The following is a 19,408-nucleotide window of genomic DNA, read 5'->3' on the forward strand; positions in this document are numbered from 1 at the left end:
GGAGATAAAGTAACAGCCAACCAGCTCCTGTCATTTTTCAAACACAGCCTCTGACATGGCAGTTAGGAGCTGATTGGCTGGTACTTTATCGCCGTTGATTTTATATCCATCCAAGGCTTAGTAAATAAACCCCTTTGCCTACAAAACTATACAGCTGGATTCTAACAGAAGATAAGTGATCTCGCATTTAGATCTCCCTAAAATTTAACTGTATCTCATCCAGCCCTTAATTTAAGGGCTGGACGAGATACAGTTTAATTAACCCATTCACTGCCATGCGTGTACCATAGAGCCAGATACACTTCAAGATGGACCTAGCAAAACACTTGTGTATCAAGGTAAGACATACAGTATGTAGAATCCATGACATGATGCCATACCCCCTTTACACCTCCTCTTCTATGACTGTTAAGACCCGTCTTCCAATGCATGAAGCAATGCAAATGTCAATAAATAATACAGAGTACGGACCAATGCATTTAGTCTTTTCCTGATTTAAAGCACTTCGGATATAGTTTTTTTCTAACCATGTACATTTTGCATTTCGTCTACAATACCTTAGAATAATGACACCCAGCGTTAAGTGGAAGGGAAAAAGCTTCCGTTAATGGCACAGTTACGAAGTATCGATCATTGCAAAGTGTTTTAACTTATCATCTTACTAAAACAAAATACCCTAACACAGGGAAGGAACAGCATCAATGTGAAAATGACATTTTCTGTAGGGAATTTGGACACGACTAATTGGTTTTCTAAGTGTCGTCTCACACTCACCCCCTTGGATCTGATCATTTGGGATTTAAGGATTTTTGTAACATGGCTGAGAAATTTCGGTAGGTTGTGCTGGGAAGTAGTTCATTGTTTGAGAATAAACTTCAGATCCTAGAGGGTGCTACTGCTGAAACTACCACGACTCTAATAGACAGGGATTTCTGCCAGCAGCAACTTGTGTGTAGGATTCAGGCAGTGTCTTATTTCCAACAGCTTTTCTGCACATTCCTTAATAAGCTTCTTCAAAGCTGTCTGTGCCCCCAAGACAAAGTCCTGTCAGCAGAAACAGAACTCCAGTATATTTTACCATATCTCAGTGTACCTATACAATTCAGAAGTGTCACCTGAGTTTCCTATGGAAGAAGCCATCATTGAGACACTTCAGTATTTATTCTTTCTAAGTTAGTTATTTTTATACAATCACAAGTAGATGTATACTGCTTCTCATTTACATTGTTCTTCCTTGTCATATCCATATCCAGCATATGCCATAGCTCTGACAATCATGGTGGTACCTGAATCAAGAACTGCATGTCACTTTTATTTAATAAAACTTGCAAACACTTCTCTATCTGTGACCCGCCTTTTTAATGTTAGTCAGTGGTTAGTATTGCTTATCCTGTGTCTGACAGTGTTATTCTAGACCTCTGAGCTGGACAATGTGTGTTTATTGATATGTCTGCTTGTGCTGGTATTCACTGATAAAGGCAGCCAGGTTTCCGGACCCCAATCATTTCTTTTTAGCACTTTTCTTTGTCAGGCCAATCATTGGTTTTACCAGTTACCTTAAACCAGTTGAACTCTGCCCTCCTTTCTTGTGGCCTTCCAGCTATAGAATCTTATGTCCTCTCTGGTTCATTGTCTACACATACCTATCTCTCCCTCATTGCAACTCCTCCTCCTGTGACTTAACCCATTGTGTTATACAACTCTAGATGACCATACAGTCACTGCACTGATCCCCCCCTTTAAATTACCTGTCTATCTATTTAAGTGTGTGTGTGTGTGTGTATATATATATATATATATATAATAAAAACACATATGCGCACACACACACGTATGTAAACATGTTTATCCAGTACATACACGCATACATATAAATGAATATGCATATCTATCTATCTATCTATCTATCTATCTATCTATCTATCTATCTATCTATCTATCTATCTATCTACTCACATACATTTACTAACCTATTTTTACATTATATGACATTATTGTACCACTTTGTTATGTTGTGGTACATATGTGACCTACGACTAAAACCTGTATAGTACATTCTCATGTCTTACACCACTGCTTTCACAGTTAAGGCTTTTTTCCCCCCTACAACTTCCTAACCCCTCCCTCTTGTTTAACTTATATTTATCTGTCCTTTTCACATCTGCAAAACTTTTGGATTTTGCTCCTTTAGATAACACCTAGTTGCTGTTTCTTTTTTTCCTGCTCATTATTGACCTCGGCAACCTCTTCTAATTCCACATCATCTAGCATGTCACCTTTCCCACTGCAGATTTCCCCTTGCTCCTTCCATGCAGGCTGTGAGCATTTGTTTGGCTCTCCTCGGGCTCTACGTATATAGTGTGTTTATGTGATAGATGCTGTGATCTCTTTTCTCTGTGCTATCTCCACAGCAGGATCAGATTCCAGCCCAACACACTGTGCCTCTTTATTTTTTTTTCTTTCAATAAGCAGCAGCTTGTGTCTAGCCCCTTCTCCTCACCCTCCCCCTTGTACTGTGAGTGCCCTCATTCCCACCCCCTCTCCTTCTGATCACTGTCCATTGGCTTGCCCGGGTCTGGTTTTCCTGTCCAGCCCCTTATGAGTGTCCATTGGTGTTGCCTTTCCCCCCTCCTCTTCGCTCCCCCTGGCCCTGCCCATGTTTTGTATGTCTCTGTCCATCCAGCTCCTGACGTTCAAGTTTGCAGGGACGTCACGTCCGCACTTGAACTTGCAGCTCAGGGGGGCTTTTGCCATTTTTTTCATTTCTCTCCTTCTCTATCTCTCTCTCTTCTTTTTTTTTTCACCCCCCTCCAAAAAGAAAAAAAAAAAAAGCATGACGGCTGTCCCACAATTCATCTTCTCTGCACCATCTTTGTATTATTTCTAATTTATTTTGGATGTCAAAGGCATTTGATGAAGATATTTTCTCTGGAGTCTCCTTCTTTCTAACCCCGCTCTCCCGATGTGAACCAAGCTCTCACAAGCCACCCACCAACCAACATGTCTCGCCGCAAGCAAGGCAAGCCCCAGCACTTAAGCAAACGGGAATACTCACGTAAGTACCTTGCTTAATCCATGCTTTACCTGCACACAGACGTAGCCTCACAGATGTTTAACGTAAAGGTGAGAAGGGGGGTGGAAAAAAAAAAGAGAAAGCGATTTCTGCTGCAGTTAAAACCTTTCACTTTCTTCTAGTTCGTCTTTTCTTTGGTTGTAGAAATCAAATACTTTTTTTACCCCCTCTATAAGAAAAGCTCAGAGATTATGGTAAAAAAGAGGCTGCTAAAGGCTTCAGACTGGACACTTAATAGAGATCATGCACAATTGAACTCCATGAATAGCTCCGTGTGGATATGTAAAATAGAATTAAATGCACCAAATGAGGTCCTTTTGAATAAAACTCCTCTTTTATCAGTGAAGTTTGAAAGCTGCAAGCCCTAAAGGTGCAAGGTATAGCAAGAGATCACTGCTTTGTGGCTTGCCTACAGCAATGCAAGCTGAGGGTCGGTGTGTGCTCCCTTGGCTGCCCCTGTCCTTCTGTAATAGCTTGCTCCATGAAGCCCAGCCGAGAGCGAGCACACTGTGTGAGCTGCACGGGGAGATCTGATGTTTCGATGCCACTGTCCTTTCAAAGAAATCTCTCCCCCAAAAACTCTTCTTTCAAAACTTCTCCTCGATTGCAGCTGGCAGAGGAAATCCCTTCCTTTTCCTCTCTCTCTCCCTCTCTCTCTCTCTTTTACTATTTTTTGGAAGATTTTCAAAAAAGTGGAAGTGGATTTTGATTGGGAAAAATCTCGTGTCTGAATGTTTACAAGCACCGCGTGTGCAGAATCTCCTGCCAACAACTCAGACAGGAAAAGCAAAATAATCTCCCAAAAAAAAAAAAAAAGTCAGCAGGAAAAAAAAAAAAAAAAGATCTGAAGAGGCAGATCTTCCGTCGAAGGAATCGAATTGACTGTTGTGTTGTAACCTATGAAAGATTAAAAATAAATAAAGGTTGGAGGGCATTTTGTATGGAAATAGTCATGTTTTTTATTTTTTTTTTCCTAGGAAGCTGGAGTCGTTTTCACTGATCCCAGAATCAGTGTGTAAATCGTGTACAGCTTGTTATTAACTTGCAATGTAGTATTACCATGCGTCAGTCCTCTGTCAGTCCTGCTTGTCTTGCATAAACCATCTACATGTATGTTTTCTTAATGGCGTCTGTATTTTTGAAACAATCCTGGAATGCCTTGTGGCAGGAAATAAGGATTTTTACTGAAATATATATATATAATATATATTTTCTTATCCAGCGATTTGATACGTTCACCTGACATGTCTCATATATCCCCCCAAGCTTAATCAATCCATTTCCAATTTTCCAGGTATTGATTACAGCAACAGAGAAACTCATTTTTATTGGAATTAAGTTCTAGCACATTACCTCAATACATTTTCCTGGGGTTTATGACATTCTGATTTACAGATGGAATGTGACTGAGAATAGCAAAGTTACAATGTAACAAATAACCACCTATGACCCCCTAGGATTCAGTTCCCCTAGGTTGACTTGCTTGTTGGTTTATGTGCACATCAGATACTATAAGCTTCAATTTCTAACCTAATGTAGACAATCTTTTTCCTGCATTGTCTGTTATATTGACTCATGTTGTCTTCTTTAATGTTTATTTCTGGTATCCCCCCACCCCCATTGCCAAGGGAGCTCTGGGCGACTTGATCGACAACATGAGGTTTTACTTAAGTCTCGTTTTGTGATACCAGACCTGACCACTAGGGAGCAGAGCAAGATCAGGAAACATGTACAAACTTGAACCTGACCAGTTCAACATATATTCCTACATTTTCATAAATTGTTTTTCTTCATGGTGGGGGTGAATGGGAAGCGCATTTTTCCTGCTTTTCATTTCTTTGTCCATATCTACAATTTGTCTCTTTATTTAAATGAGGCAATGCGAATTGCGGATTAAACTACTTTATAAAACTCAGCGCCCTCTTGCTCTCATTGCTATCACTGTTCATGGTGTATGTGTATATATAATTATATATATATATATGCATGTGTGTGTAATATATATATATATATAAAATCTCTCTACCTTCTCTCAACGAGAAACTGTAAGCCTGGACGTAAAATGTTAGTAGTAGTAGAAATTCAATTGAGGATTTTGTGCTAAATTGTAATTTTGTTTTTACACTGTTTACAAGTAAACATACAAGGAGTTTAGTGTAAAGTTTGAATGTCACATGCTGAGTTTGCCCCTATTCCTTCTTTAAAGTTTACATTGTTCTGTTCTTTATTAACTCCGATGAAGGGAAGCAAGAAGTCTTGTGTAAGGGGGGAGGGGAGGGAAACAGGTTTTTCCTAAAACAGAGAGGTTCCTTGTTGACTGTCTGACATGTTTGCCTTTCATCCACGTGTTTGGACAGAGAGAGGAAGAGGGAGGGATAGAGCCCTCTGTTCAAGCTCCCATTGTGTCTTTATTATTTACAAAGTTCACATCAAAAACGCTGGTTGTCCGGCCCAAGATCTTTATTATTTTTAGTAAATCCCAGACCAGACCAGACGCAGGATAGCATTATTATTGTGCTAATCTGCCTGCTGCTTTATGCTCCCAAGTATCAATTAAAGAGTGCAAACATTTCCTTAACAAACTGAAAAGGAAGTGGAACGCTAACATACTAATAAGGAAATAGTCTTAATCACCAGTTTATTTAAATGAATGTTGTTAAATGGCACAAATGTACCTCTTTCTAGACAAGTCCAAGGTAACATTTCATTTCTGCAGACTGTTCACTATCTCTCAGAAGATAGTCGCAAATTATATATGTGGACTTTACTGAGTATGTTTAAAATCCTAGACAATTAACATATACATGCTGTTTACATGTTCAGGTATGTTGTATGCACATTATAGTGTGCGCAGACGCCGCAGAGTGACTGATTTGCTTCCCACAGTTGTATCTGATTTTAGTAATAATGCTAAATAATTATCCTGTGCTATCGCTATACATCAGAAGCCAAATACATGCGTTGAACACCGTATTGAATATATGTGTGTGTGTGTGTATATATATATATATATATATATATATATATATATGACATCTTACAAATGTCCTCCCCTCCTAATTAGAAGTAATTTACTTTAAATGTATCGGAAATGTAAAGGTTATGGATTTTATATCTGTACAACTGATCATCTTGTTATTTTCAAGAACTTTGCCTCCTATAAAATTAATTAGGTGAAATGCGGAGGGGTAATCGTCTACCTCTGAGCAAGCGCTTCATTTCCTGGTTCTGATTGCAAATCAGACTGGTGACTGCACTCTGTAGACTTTCTCTATTTTGTGAACAGATCTTTTAACTGTGCCTGAACCTGGTCCCCATGTCTGCACGAGTTACATGTACAGAACTCCACTGAATGTACACTTCATTTTTGTTTTGGTGGTTGAACTGTTTGTCTCAAGCCTGACGAACGTACTTCGGTGTGCATGATTTACTAACATGTGCGTTCATTTAAAAGAGAACTATATGACTCATTTATTTGCTGTTTGATAATAAGCGAAATACAGCAAAGTGCTAGTCTTAACCCACTGTTCCTTGTTATGTGAAATTGAAAGAGTTACTGTAGAACTGTTCCCACTTTTTGCCCCCATAGTATTAGGGTTGATCCAACTGATATATAGTCCTGGAGACGGCCACTTCTGGAAAGTCAGATACATTTTGTCCTAGTTGATGCTCAGGTGCAGTAAGACATCATTCTTATTTCCTACTGCTCAACTGGGACCTACTCCAGATCTCCCCCTTCAGCAGTCACTCTGTGTGGGGCTGAAATAAATTTAACCTGAGTTCAGGAGATTTTTGCACTTTACCAAGATGTATTCCAATAGTCTGCAGCCAAATTAAAATCTATTTTTTGATTCTCTGTGGCTTTAAGTTCATTAAAATGTGAAATTGACAGTCTGCTTAAAGAAGGTCAGGCTGATTAACTATTTCATAGTTGTATAGGGCACCGTGATATTTTAGAAATATGTTTTTCTTTGTGCTCTAATTGACATGATAGTGCCTCTGCTCATGTGACAAATAGCAGGACACATTTTTATTGTGTTTAGTTCGATAGATCGCACTGCATGTATGTTTCATTACAGGCTTTATTTTAGCCCAAAAACCTCTCAACTCAGCCATGCAGACAATCTGTCAAATTTGACAGCGGTAGAAAAGGTATTTCAAGTTTAAGGAATTAGACTCCTATCAGCTGTTATGAAATGTGGCATTCACTTGACCACACTGACTGCTACATGATGGCGCAACATGAGTGTAAACACATCCGGAATATATTTCAGGAACCTCTATGGATGTGTATGAAAAGAAATGACTAAATTGTTCTTTTTATTGATCATTCAAAAAAAAATACTAAATTTGTGGATTCATCTTCAGGTGGATTTTTACTTAATTAAATATCCCCCCCCCTCGCATCCTGTCATGAGAGTACAGGATGTGTCGGACCCATTGTCCTGACTCTCACGTACTAGAAATGTAAATAGAGCATTTAACAGTATGAGGGTACATCATGTTTCAATGACCCTTTCCATTCAATATTCACTAGAAAACAGTAACAATATTAGCAAGTTCTACTGAAAAAGCTCCCAGTATTTTTCCAGGTAATGGTCAATTCACTGTTTTTTTTTGTTTTGCTGTAAATGACAGTATATAGGGGTGTCAAAATTGTTGCTACTGTATCTGTAGGGTGTAAACGAAGCATAGCTGATGCTCATTTCTCCATTCTCTTCTTAAGAGAGCTGATTTCTTTTCCCCCCTTTGTTTTCTACGATGCAGCCGAACCTGTCGAAGCCATTTTAACAGATGAGGACCCTGACAACAGCACATTGGGGACTGGAGAGGGGGATCATGACCTTCTAACCTGCGGCCAGTGTCAGATGAACTTCCCATTGGGGGACATTCTTATTTTTATTGAGCACAAACGGAAACAATGCAATGGCAGCCTTTGCTTAGAGAAGGCTGTGGATAAGCCGCCCTCACCTACGCCAAGCGAACTGAAGAAAGCGTCCAATCCTGTGGAGGTTGGCATCCAGGTCACGCCGGAGGATGACGACTGTTTGTCAACATCCTCTAGAGGGATTTGTCCAAAACAGGAAAATGCAGCAGGTAAATCTAAGGGGGGGGAAAGTGACTGCAGGCTTTCCTTCACTCCAGCCCCATCACCTTTTCCTACAAGGTGACCTATGACCTCTCTGTACAATATTATTGCCTTAAGAGTTCAAAAAGTCCTCTTTGAAAATGTGTTTATGTATTGGCAATTGTAGCATAACTCTTACAACACAATTCTACCAGTTTAACAGGCAGGACAAAGGTTTTGTTGCTCCTAAGACAGCGCACTAAGATATTTGTCACAATATCATCATTTCTTCGATTTTTTTTTTTAAATATAAATCTACCATAGGTGCCGTAACTAAAAGACTTGCCCCTTTGTGGAGAGTCATGCTTCCTGTCTGACAGCCAATCTAGAGGTGCCTACTATAGTCAAGTATATGTGGTATTCCCACCCCTGTAACGTAAGCATTTAGTATATCATTTATTTAAATCTGATGCTATTTTCTTTATGTTTCTTTTATTAGAAGTTAATGATTGCTTAACCCTAGTAAAAATTATTATTATTTTTTTCTCCAAATGAGTACTTCAAGGGTTAAAGCACGCTGCAGCTAGTCACAGATCCATATTGGCTGTCAGCATGCAGGCTGTAATTAAACACAGCCCCATGGCACAGTGACACCTCTGACCTTGACTTTAAGATGCCATTTTCCACTGGCCAGGCCAGAGTAGAGAGGGCAGTTGCTGAAGCGCACAGACATGCTTATTCCAAAAGTTTAAGGGCATGTTGGAAATTTCAAAAGGTTGGTTTGACAGGAAAGGCCGCTTTCTGCAGTCTGCCTCTTCAGCCAAATGATAAATGCCTCGCTGTGCTGCTCTCCCATACCTCTGATGTGGTTTTGACAGATGTATCTTTATTTTCTTTGTGGTTTATTCAACCACATTTCAGAAAAGCCTAGCACTGATTTTGTGTGTGTGTGTGTATATATATATATATATATATATATATATACACACACATATATACACACATACACATACAGGCACAATTCCTACTCTACTTGTTACAATGAAATGCAGGCGAGCTGTAAATATGCATTAGTGCCCTGCATTTCTGTTTGCTACAATATATGTGATTATAGACTGATGGAATTGTCAGGCTTCTTGTTGTGGAAATTCTGCTATAAAAGTACAGTGTTATAGCTCAGGAATTGCCTTTCCAAGACTAGACAAACCTCATTCCCAAGAATAGGTCACAAGTGTATTAGTCTTTATGAGATCCCCTCTTTTGTATCTGTTGTTTTAACCTTTTAGACACAGGCAATGAATGGGAATTGACTCCCAGCCTAGCAGTGTGTGAAAAAGTACTATGTGGTGTAGTTAGCATCAGGTCACTATGTGCGAAAATCAAAGTTACATCTTAATGCAGCTTTCCACTATAAGGTGGATCTGGAATACAGTGGCATCTGGCACATGCTACCAGGCCCAGTTCTGCTGGGGGTGACCTGCACTCACTTCATACAGTGGCATCTGGCACATGCTACCAGGCCCAGTTCTGCTGGGGGTGACCTGCAATCACTTCATACAGTGGCATCTGGCACATGCTACCAGGCCCAGTTCTGCTGGGGGTGACCTGCACTCACTTCATACAGTGGCATCTGGCACATGCTACCAGGCCCAGTTCTGCTGGGGGGTGACCTGCACTCACTTCACACAGTGGCATCTGGCACATACTACCAGGCCCAGTTCTGCTGGGGGGGTGACCTGCACTAACTTAATACAGTGGCATCTGGCACATACTACCAGTCCCAGTTCTGCTGGGGGGGTGACCTGCACTAACTTAATACAGTGGCATCTGGCACCAACTACCAGTCCCAGTTCTGCTGGGGGTGACCTGCACTCACTTCACACAGTGGCATCTGGCACATATTACCAGGCCCAGTTCTGCTGGGGGGTGACCTGCACTCACTTCATACAATGGCATCTGGCACATACTACCAGACCCAGTTCTGCTGGGGCGTGACCTGCACTCACTTCATACAGTGGCATCTGGCACATACTACCAGACCCAGTTCTGCTGGGGGGTGACCTGCACTCACTTCACACAGTGGCATCTGGCACATGCTACCAGGCCCAGTTCTGCTGGGGGGTGACCTGCACTCACTTCATACAGTGGCATCTGTCACATGCTACCAGGCCCAGTTCTGCTGGGGGGTGACCTGCACTCACTTCATACAGTGGCATCTGTCACATACTACCAGGCCCAGTTCTGCTGGGGGATGACCTGCACTTCATACAGTGGCATCTGGCACATACTACCAGACCCAGTTCTGCTGGGGGGTGACCTGCACTCACTTCATACAGTGGCATCTGGCACATGCTACCAAGCCCAGTTCTGCTGGGGGGTGACCTGCACTCACTTCATACAGTGGAATCTGGCACATACTACCAGGCCCAGTTCTGCTGGGGGTGACCTGCACTCACTTCATACAGTGGAATCTGGCACATACTACCAGGCCCAGTTCTGCTAGGGGTGACCTGCACTCACTTCATACAGTGGCATCTGGCACATACTACCAGGCCCAGTTCTTCTGGGGGGGTGACCTCACTTCCTCGGTGGCAGAGTTTTGGTTAAATTAATTTTTCAAATATATTGTTAAATTGTAATGAAAATAACTATTTAAAAATTGCATTGCAAAACTATACTACCCTAAGCATTGTTTTGCAAGGATAATAACACAATCCGTATGTGCAATCGTAAATTCATATTTGGGGAAATTAATAGTATCCTCCTTTCTATGAATTGTGTGACTGCTCATCTGGTATATAGCAGATGCATATGTAAGATACATGATGCATAGAAGTATGTGTAAAAGGAATGGTGGCATTTTCTATATCCTCTTTGGTATGTGCAGGGTTAATTTCTCTCCACTCCTGAAGGCCCAGTTTCCAGTGACCATTTCCAATTGCTGTCTTTCAAATGAAGGACTAGCAGCTGAAGAGCATTTTGTGATTAATGAAGCCAGAGCTTGGTGGAAGGGATCTGTAGCCTTTAGAGATCCAAAGTCATTCTAAATGGCCAAATATGGAGTAACACTAGAGTGATGTAACATCGTATTTACATATCGGAGAGCTCTGTTTAAAAGACAAAACACAGTATCTGTCACTAAGGAATTAAAAGCAGACTGCTTGCCATTGTCCCATTGTCACTCTGCTGATAAATTCCACATGTTCATTTTAATATTATGGCATAAAAAATACCTTTTCGGTTCTCATTTAAAAAAAAAAGTGTCATTTTGTGTCTTAATAACATCTATGTACATAGCATTTTATACATACAGTTACTTTTATACATTTCTGTTACATGTAACTTCTGTATAGTTTGTGGATCGACAGCCTTTGATCCATTCATAGGTTTAATCCAGAGATTTAGGTTCATTTAAAAGTATTCACAACAAACTTCCTTCAGGGATTAATACATCTTCAAACATCATTTAACAAGCAGTTTTGTAACATATTGTAATTTGGTAAATGATGTTCTGTGTAAGGTGAAATAGACCCCACAATTGTGCTATCAGGTGCAGAATTCAATCTCTACAGAGCACAGATACTAGGAAATGGTACATTTGAGAAGTCTTGTGTAATGTAACAGAGACTATCAATATGATATTCTAATAATAAATCTTTAGATTTTTTTTTTATTTACCTATTACCAGTGAAAAGAAAATTATACTAAAAATCTGCAAATTTCTGTGGGGCAATGTAATTTTTAGGCATCAGAAGTTTTATAGTTGAACAATATTTGGAAGTTGTCATAATAACAATTTTGGATCATAGTTTGTATCTTGTTTTGAGTCGTATGTAAAGTGACGATTAATGGATTAACATGCAATTTAGAATATCTATACTTTAAATAGTTACCAGGACAGGTCTTTCTAAATGAGGAGTTTTGCTTCAATCCTTACTGGCTTTGGGCTTAATTATATTTCCCTACACATGCATGCATTGGAAGAACATTTAAATATTTAGAAATTAGAATGCAAAATGATTTCTTAGACGCTAATAAAAAACTTTCTTGTTTGAGCACCCAGTGTGTTATATAGTTATTAGTTAAACAGAGCAGTATCAGTTGTGTAGTGAGAGAATATATGTGTGCATATTGTTTGCTCCAATAGATTAGTTATATTTTGCAATACTGAAATCGGTGCGCAGCAACTTGCTTTGTTTAAACAGATGAGCATTAGCTGTGTGGTGGCAGGACAGAATTATCTGTCAAGGTACTATAGACACATTCTCATGGTCTTGTTTTCACCAAAACGCAGGCCACGTCAGAGTCATAGTAACAAAAAGGACGCTTTTTACTTGTATTAAAAATCTAGACTTATAAAACTAAAAAAAAAAAATAAAATTCTGCCCTTCATCTCAACTCAGACAGCATCCACTGAGGTATTTGCATTCTGCCCTATATATTCTAAAATTATACAGCACAGCGCTCCCTCGTTTTTGGCGCCCTGCCAAAAATGCTGCATTTATCTCTAAAAAGAAATCCCCACAATCCATGGTTTGAATTGATTAAATTAACATGTGGTCATTATAGAAGCCCAGCTGTATTGTAAACATGACGTAGAATGTGCGCGCTTCCATGTATGATAAATGCAAGGGCAATTCGAATGCGGTAACTGTACCATATGTAACCTGCAGACAGTGTCTTCAGAGCATGTGTGCTGGAAATCTAAAACTCTTCCACTTGTCTGATGGGCCTGGAATACTGTTCAAACCTGCCTGGCAATTCATGTGTTAAACTCATCCATTGATACAGAACCAGAAGATTATCCATTTATCTACATAAACCAATTTGAAAGAATTTTTTTTACACAAATGGCGGTGAAGGTATTATTGACTATCTCATTTTAAAGTTGGCAGAAGTGTATTTTCAGTATATACAGTAAATGTGCATTTCTGACGTTTGATATTGAAATGTTCTTGTTAGTTTGTTCCTGTGATGTTTCTTCGGTGGATGAAAAAGCGAATTCGGAATCTAAGTGTTTGGAAAGTAGCGGACTTGGGTGAAATAACAGGGCTGGGTGACTCGTGAACAATGGGAGGAGTAGCTATAATGTATCAACAAGCACCCACATTGCATTGGTCATATAATATTAGAGCTGCGAGTTTTAGTCTTAAGCCAGGATGTTGTGTGAGGGAGGAGAGACAGTGGTAACACTTGTGAAAGAGGCAACGCTGGTGCTTGAATGAAGGATTCTGATTCACCAACAGTAAACAAAATTGATGTGTGTGTGGTGATCAATAACCTTTGCATGCAATAATCACGGTTGCATCAAAGCCTTTATTATGTAAACGCCATAATAGCTGATTACACGAAAGAAAGAAGCAATGGCTTCTTTCATACTGAATCAGACACCATTTTGCCAGCAATGTAGTTGGCATTTGTATGCCGTGGTACCAGCTTTGTGCAATGAAAGATGCTTAGCATCAAGCTGGACATTGCCTGGCATTTTGCCATCACTTACTATGAGATCTAATCAGTAAGCATCTTTATTTGAGTTCTGCTGGTAGAGGCTCTGTTTGTGCCTAGGGTATGCTGGCAGTTATGTGATTAGATAGAGTGGTCTGTTCTTATTTCATTCACACCCAGATGCACACCTGATACACGCAACACACATCCATACTGGAGATCTTGCTGTGTTTCTTTTCTGACAAGGCCGTTTGTATATACACTAGTTGTTCGATTTCGTCCCTACTTGTAACAGTTTGGTCCAGCTTCAAAAGTTAGATGTTTACAATTTTATCTAAGAGCTGAATTTGCAGGTATTAGCAGGAAGTTGCTATTTGGGTTGGTATAGCTACCTATGGCTATTTAATTTCGGCATCTAGTAGAAATGACTTTGTCCTATCAGAGCAAAAACTGTTGCAGGATAACACAATATCCTTATTAGTAGTTTGTTGCATACTGAGGTCTTGTAGTTTTAATGTAGCATCACATATAGCATGTACTGTATCATTACACGTCTGCTGACGTACAATATAATAACACTGATATGTCCATTATGATACATTATGTTTGTAGTCATAGAATATCTTGTGTATGTTTATGACTTTGCAGTTGATGACTTGAGTCAACTTCTGGTGCCTTGAGACTTATGTGGCTTTTAAGCAACGATCTTGCTTTGTATGTACATGTAGTCCTGTTACATCAAATAAACATTTTGAGTACGATTTGGAAAGATTTTTACTGTTCATCAAGGGACAGGAAATTAATGAATGTTTCCATTAGGCTTACTTGTGGTTTCCCAAGTGGCACTAAGTTGGACTTGTACAGAGAAAGTTGCAGGTGTGTTAAGGTCAAAGCGCCTTCCTGCAGCGTGGAAATGTGGACTCTTGATTTGTGTACGAAATATTAGCAAAGTTACAGCACCTTCGAGAAGTCTTTTAGGTGCGAGTTTAGATCAGTGCATGCAAATTTCTTGGCAGATGCACCACCGGAATCTTAATGTTCCACTCACCTTCGTCTGTAATAGAGCTGTACACAGCTACAAGCTGAAATTATAATGTGCCGTCAGTCCAGGGAATTCTACAATGCCTAACCCAGTGCGAGTGACAGCGTTGTTAAAATGTTCAATATGTCGGTTTCCTCCTTCATCTGTGCCAGCCGGTGAAGTTATCTTTCCCTTTTTTTTCCTGTTAATGGTCTTTTTTATTTTTTTAATTGCCTCCTTTCTGACAACAGCGATTTCAAATTCACTGGATTAGTAGTAGGCAGTTCATATAATTTTATACAGACAACTAACTATCTACTAAGACAAACCCCAGAAAAGTGGAAAAAAAAAACAAAACCAAAAACAAAGAATTAATATATTGTCTTATTAGTACTGGTATTATTATTACAGTGTTAAGCCACTTATTGATTGTTTTGTAAAAAAGGGCACTTTTTACCTCTTCTATATTTTTCACAAGACTCGTCCTCAGCCCCCCTAACACAGAAAGGTTGGTGTTTTCATTAGTGACATTCATTTCCTTTGTTTAATGGTGGGAAGGAGTTTATAACAGTATGCCCATTTTGTAGGCAGAACATCTTCGTTGGCAGATGGACCAAATTAACAGAGTGTAGAAAGAAGAAAGAGACATGCTTATAATAAAACACACTTGAACACATTCACCCCTTCCCAGTTTGCTTAGTTAAAAGAGCGTTGACAGTGTTTTTACAGTGTCTCATGGTCTTGTGAATCCACGTTGGGCCATTATGGAACATGTTTGTGGCTAGGGTGCTCCAGGGTGTTAACTGGACAAATGCTTGTCAATCACAAAGCTGCATATGGTGTGTTTTAAACCAGGCTATGGACAGCATTTTAAACAATGCATTGGAATATTTTAATAAAGACAAAGCCATAGGAGAGTATGACAGTCGGAGTAGCTCAGTCTAGACTAGGAAAGAACATCCACTACAGACATTTGTATAAAATTTGCTTTTATACAGTATTAAAGTCAAGACAAGGTTTTAAAATGTAAAAAAATGCTAAAGGTGCAAGCAAAATGTAATACAGTAATGAATGGTTGATGTAAAGAGTACTGAGTGTGAACTATAAGGCAAAAAAAAGACAACTACCGAAGAGATTCGGCATCTTTACAAAGTTTATATGTTAAAAATTAAGTTTTGCAACCCTGGAGTGCAAAATAGAACAGCATTTTATTGAGCTTCTGTGGTTGTAAAATGTAAAACAGCAGTTCGTGTTATGATCTGACTTTTGGCTCACCCTTAGCAAATTTCAGAATCTAGTTTTAAAATCCCCCCCCCCCCGTCTTTAAAAAAAAAAAAATCCCTTTACACAGATGTGCAGACAAGGAGAGGTGCACTTCCAACAGACATGTCTCATCCTCTAACACAAGTTACCACAACTGCAGGATGCCAGAAATCGTTTCTAATAATAAAAAAAAAAATAACCCAAAGAAATATGCCTGCTTATATCATACAAGTGTTGACAATCTCCGGGTCATTTATGAGTAAGGCGAGATACATGTTGACTTTTCACAGCTTGTCTTACATGCATGCAAAAAGTTTTAATATCGATGTTAAACAGATATTATATGACTATATTAGGATTGGGTAGGCTGTGTTTATTCAATAGTTTATTTAACAGGCTATGGTAGGCCACAAACGGCACTGTCTATGTAATGTGTGTGTATTGCTTTTTTTGACAATTACATTTATTACCTCTAGATAGAAACAACAGACCCCAGGCAGTGCACTTAATAAAACTGACAGAAATAGGGTTATTTACCTACTATGTTTGTTATATGCCGTTGGTAATTTTCAGCTCTAACCTTGTACCTTTCAGCATATATTTTTCAAAAGAAAGTTAATGGCAAGGTTGGGCTAAAAAAGAAACGGTCTTAATCTGTCAGCCATTATAAAACACTGTTGAAATGCCAATGATTTTGCAGCAATAAAATAACTGATTCAAAGCTTGGTTACTTAATTCTTGAAATCTAGTTGAATGAACCAAACTAAATTGAAAAAAAAATAAATAAAAAAAAATCAACAAATAGAAGAAAATTTTTTAATTCTGATTATTAAAAATAAAATTACTCCTCCAAGACTACTGATTTTTTTTTTTTAACAAAACATTTCAGGAGCTTCAAAGAATGTGTTTTCTTCTGATGTTATGGTTGTGTGACGAATAGCAGCAGGGTAAAAAAAAAAAAAAAAGAAGCATTTCTTATTCTACATACAAGTGGATTGCTTAACAAGTCAGCGCAGGCACATACTTGTTTGTACAATAGAGATAAAAAATTCCTGTATAAAAATAATTCACTTGCTGACAGCAGGCATTGTGCAGGGGCTGCCTCCTTTGTGCCGGCCGCGGGTCTGAGATCGAGGATCACGACTCCTGCTTTTTATGCAGAACAGTCTATCACGATCGCTTGCTGAATTCTGCCTAAAAGTTAATTGCTTAATTTTTAGAAATATTTCAATCTCCCTTTGTAAGGTTTCCCTTTCTTCTTCTTCTCCCCTGGTAAGACTGCTTTAGTTTACTGCAGACGCTGCAAAAGGGGAAACGTTTTTTTGGCAGGTTAAGAATGGCGGCTCTTTATTTATATATATATATATATATATATATATATATATATATATATATATTTTTTTTTTTTGTTATGCATTTGCATTGCAAGCTATTGTTTGTTTGTAGTCTTTTGTGTTGGCTCTGATAGAGCCTGTGTAAACTATGGCTTGTCTGTGGTTCCTTGTATTATAACTTTGCCACTGGGAAGGATTGTATGTAATGCAGACCTGTGGCTGACAAAGATGTCTAGAGCAAATCTATGTTTTTGTTTTTATTTTTTTTTAATTTCAAATCAAATCAAACAGATAATTCAAAGCATCTAATGGTGAAACTCCTTTTCCCCATGCTACGGTGCTGAATTGGTTTAATTTACGTGTACATTTCTAGTGGTCGCACAAGGGGAAAGATTATACACTTGATTGTGAAAATCATGAACTGCAGTGATACATAAAACACTGCTACCTGCCTGTACTGGGTTTATTTTATATTCCGAATCTCTTAATTATGTTTTGTTAGATTGCAGCCATAAAGAATCAAATTCCTGCAAAGAACTCCCCATTGGTCTATTCTGATGTTCTTGATAAAATATTGGCACTATATTTGCAGTTATTGACAAACCAATTATAAAAGCAGAGATGGCGAAAGCTTTATATGTTGTAAAAACCCTACTTTCACAGAGGAAATGTAGCATATTGAAAATTAGGCAGTCATATACATTTGTGTGGTTCAATCATGGTTAGTATGGACCAAGAGAGATGTACATACAATACATGGGGGAATTTAGATATCTTGCAAATCATATTTAGTGGAAATATTATGATTTGAAAGTGTAAAATTCCGATGTAACGGGAGTGCCTGCCACTATGTTTGATTATACAATCCCACTGTGGAGCAATGCCTCTGTTCTTCCTCCTCCAATAATGGACTGGTCAGTGTGCAAGAACATATGGAATGTGCTCAGTCCTAGGCCATTTGCACTACAGGCCTCTTGTCTTCAATACAGTATATATGTGTCTGGCAGAGATAGGGTAAAATATGCACAACGTGTAACAAAGACAGCTAGGCAGTGATTCACTGGCACTTTGGGTATAGAGGCTATTAACTCCTTCTATTCTCACAGGCAGCAAGTGTACTCTGTAGACCATATAAACGTAACTAGACAAAAAATATATTAAAGGTTTCTTACTAAATTACAATTAATATATACAGATTCACTTGTGTCATTTTAAAGCGTTTATTTATTAATCATTATTTAGTGTCATATTGCTGCAATAACAATCTGCGAACCAACCAACTTAGAGTATTAATATATGTACTGAAGGGCTGCATTTTAATTAATGCACTTCAGTAGCGGTATAACTCACAAACATGCCCAAGTCACCTAACACAGGAAAATGGTATTGGAATGTTATGAAAGCTTATGTGTAAACATAACATACAATGACATATTACTAAGTCTTATCTCAGGTACAGGTACTGCTGGCTCTCTAGCGAGGCTGCTATCATTCAGCAACTGAGAATTGGAGTTCACCCAGAGCAACAGGTCCTCTTATCCCTGATCTTAAATATTAAGACAGTGTCGCATGGTATATAAAGTGGAAAGAGAGAAAATACCAACCATTCAGCTCCTAACTGTTATTTTTCAAAGAGAGCCTGTAACATTACAGTTAGGAGCTGATTGGTTGGTACTTTATCTCTCCCCAAGGTTTAGTACATCTCCCTTTAAATACTGAAATAAAAAAAAAAATCAGAAGATTCTCATGTGGCCAGTCACAAAATGCGTCTAGAACCAATACAAAAATGTTGCTAAAATCTCTATGTTGAAACTAAGTTAGAGGTGTTTCATCAGTAAAAGGTTTCTCATTGGATTTCGCCCAACAAGAATTCTTGCAACATTAGTAGAATGTCTGCTGCCACAATGGTATCTGGCACTAAATGTATAGCTCAGACATGTACTTAGAAGAATCAGGTAGTAGCGTTGCCCCACTTGTATTGATGGGGTGTATATCTAATGTATTTTCTGATACCGCACTTGGTGCGTGATGTTGAATTTCACTACAGCGGGCAAAGAGGCACATTTGTATTGCCCACATGCTTTCCACGCCTCATTGAAGTGGGCTTCATCTGGGCTCTGTAACTCATATCGGGAAAGTATGGGACTGACATATATATGTCTCTTCGTGCTGCATGAGGACAAACCACCATATAAACAATAACT

The 19,408-nt window shown here is 38.9% G+C and overlaps 1 protein-coding gene across 3 annotated transcripts in view; it reads left to right on the forward strand.

The window, feature by feature from the left end:
• Positions 1 to 2,623: 2,623 nt before the first annotated feature.
• The window catches only part of BCL11A (BCL11 transcription factor A), a 136,534-nt gene continuing 119,749 nt past the window's right edge, over positions 2,624 to 19,408 (forward strand). For all 3 annotated transcript variants that reach the window (XM_088477320.1, XM_088477321.1, XM_088477319.1), the window contains exons 1-2: positions 2,624 to 3,055; positions 7,841 to 8,170. In XM_088477320.1, the coding sequence (XP_088333446.1) occupies positions 3,001 to 3,055; positions 7,841 to 8,170 (385 nt within the window). In that variant the 5' untranslated portion in view covers positions 2,624 to 3,000. The remainder of the gene's footprint in view (positions 3,056 to 7,840; positions 8,171 to 19,408) is intronic.

This window comes from Taudactylus pleione, unplaced genomic scaffold (genome assembly GCF_031769625.1).
Source record: "Taudactylus pleione unplaced genomic scaffold, aTauple2 ptg000201l, whole genome shotgun sequence".
NCBI classification, from domain to species: domain Eukaryota; kingdom Metazoa; phylum Chordata; class Amphibia; order Anura; family Myobatrachidae; genus Taudactylus; species Taudactylus pleione.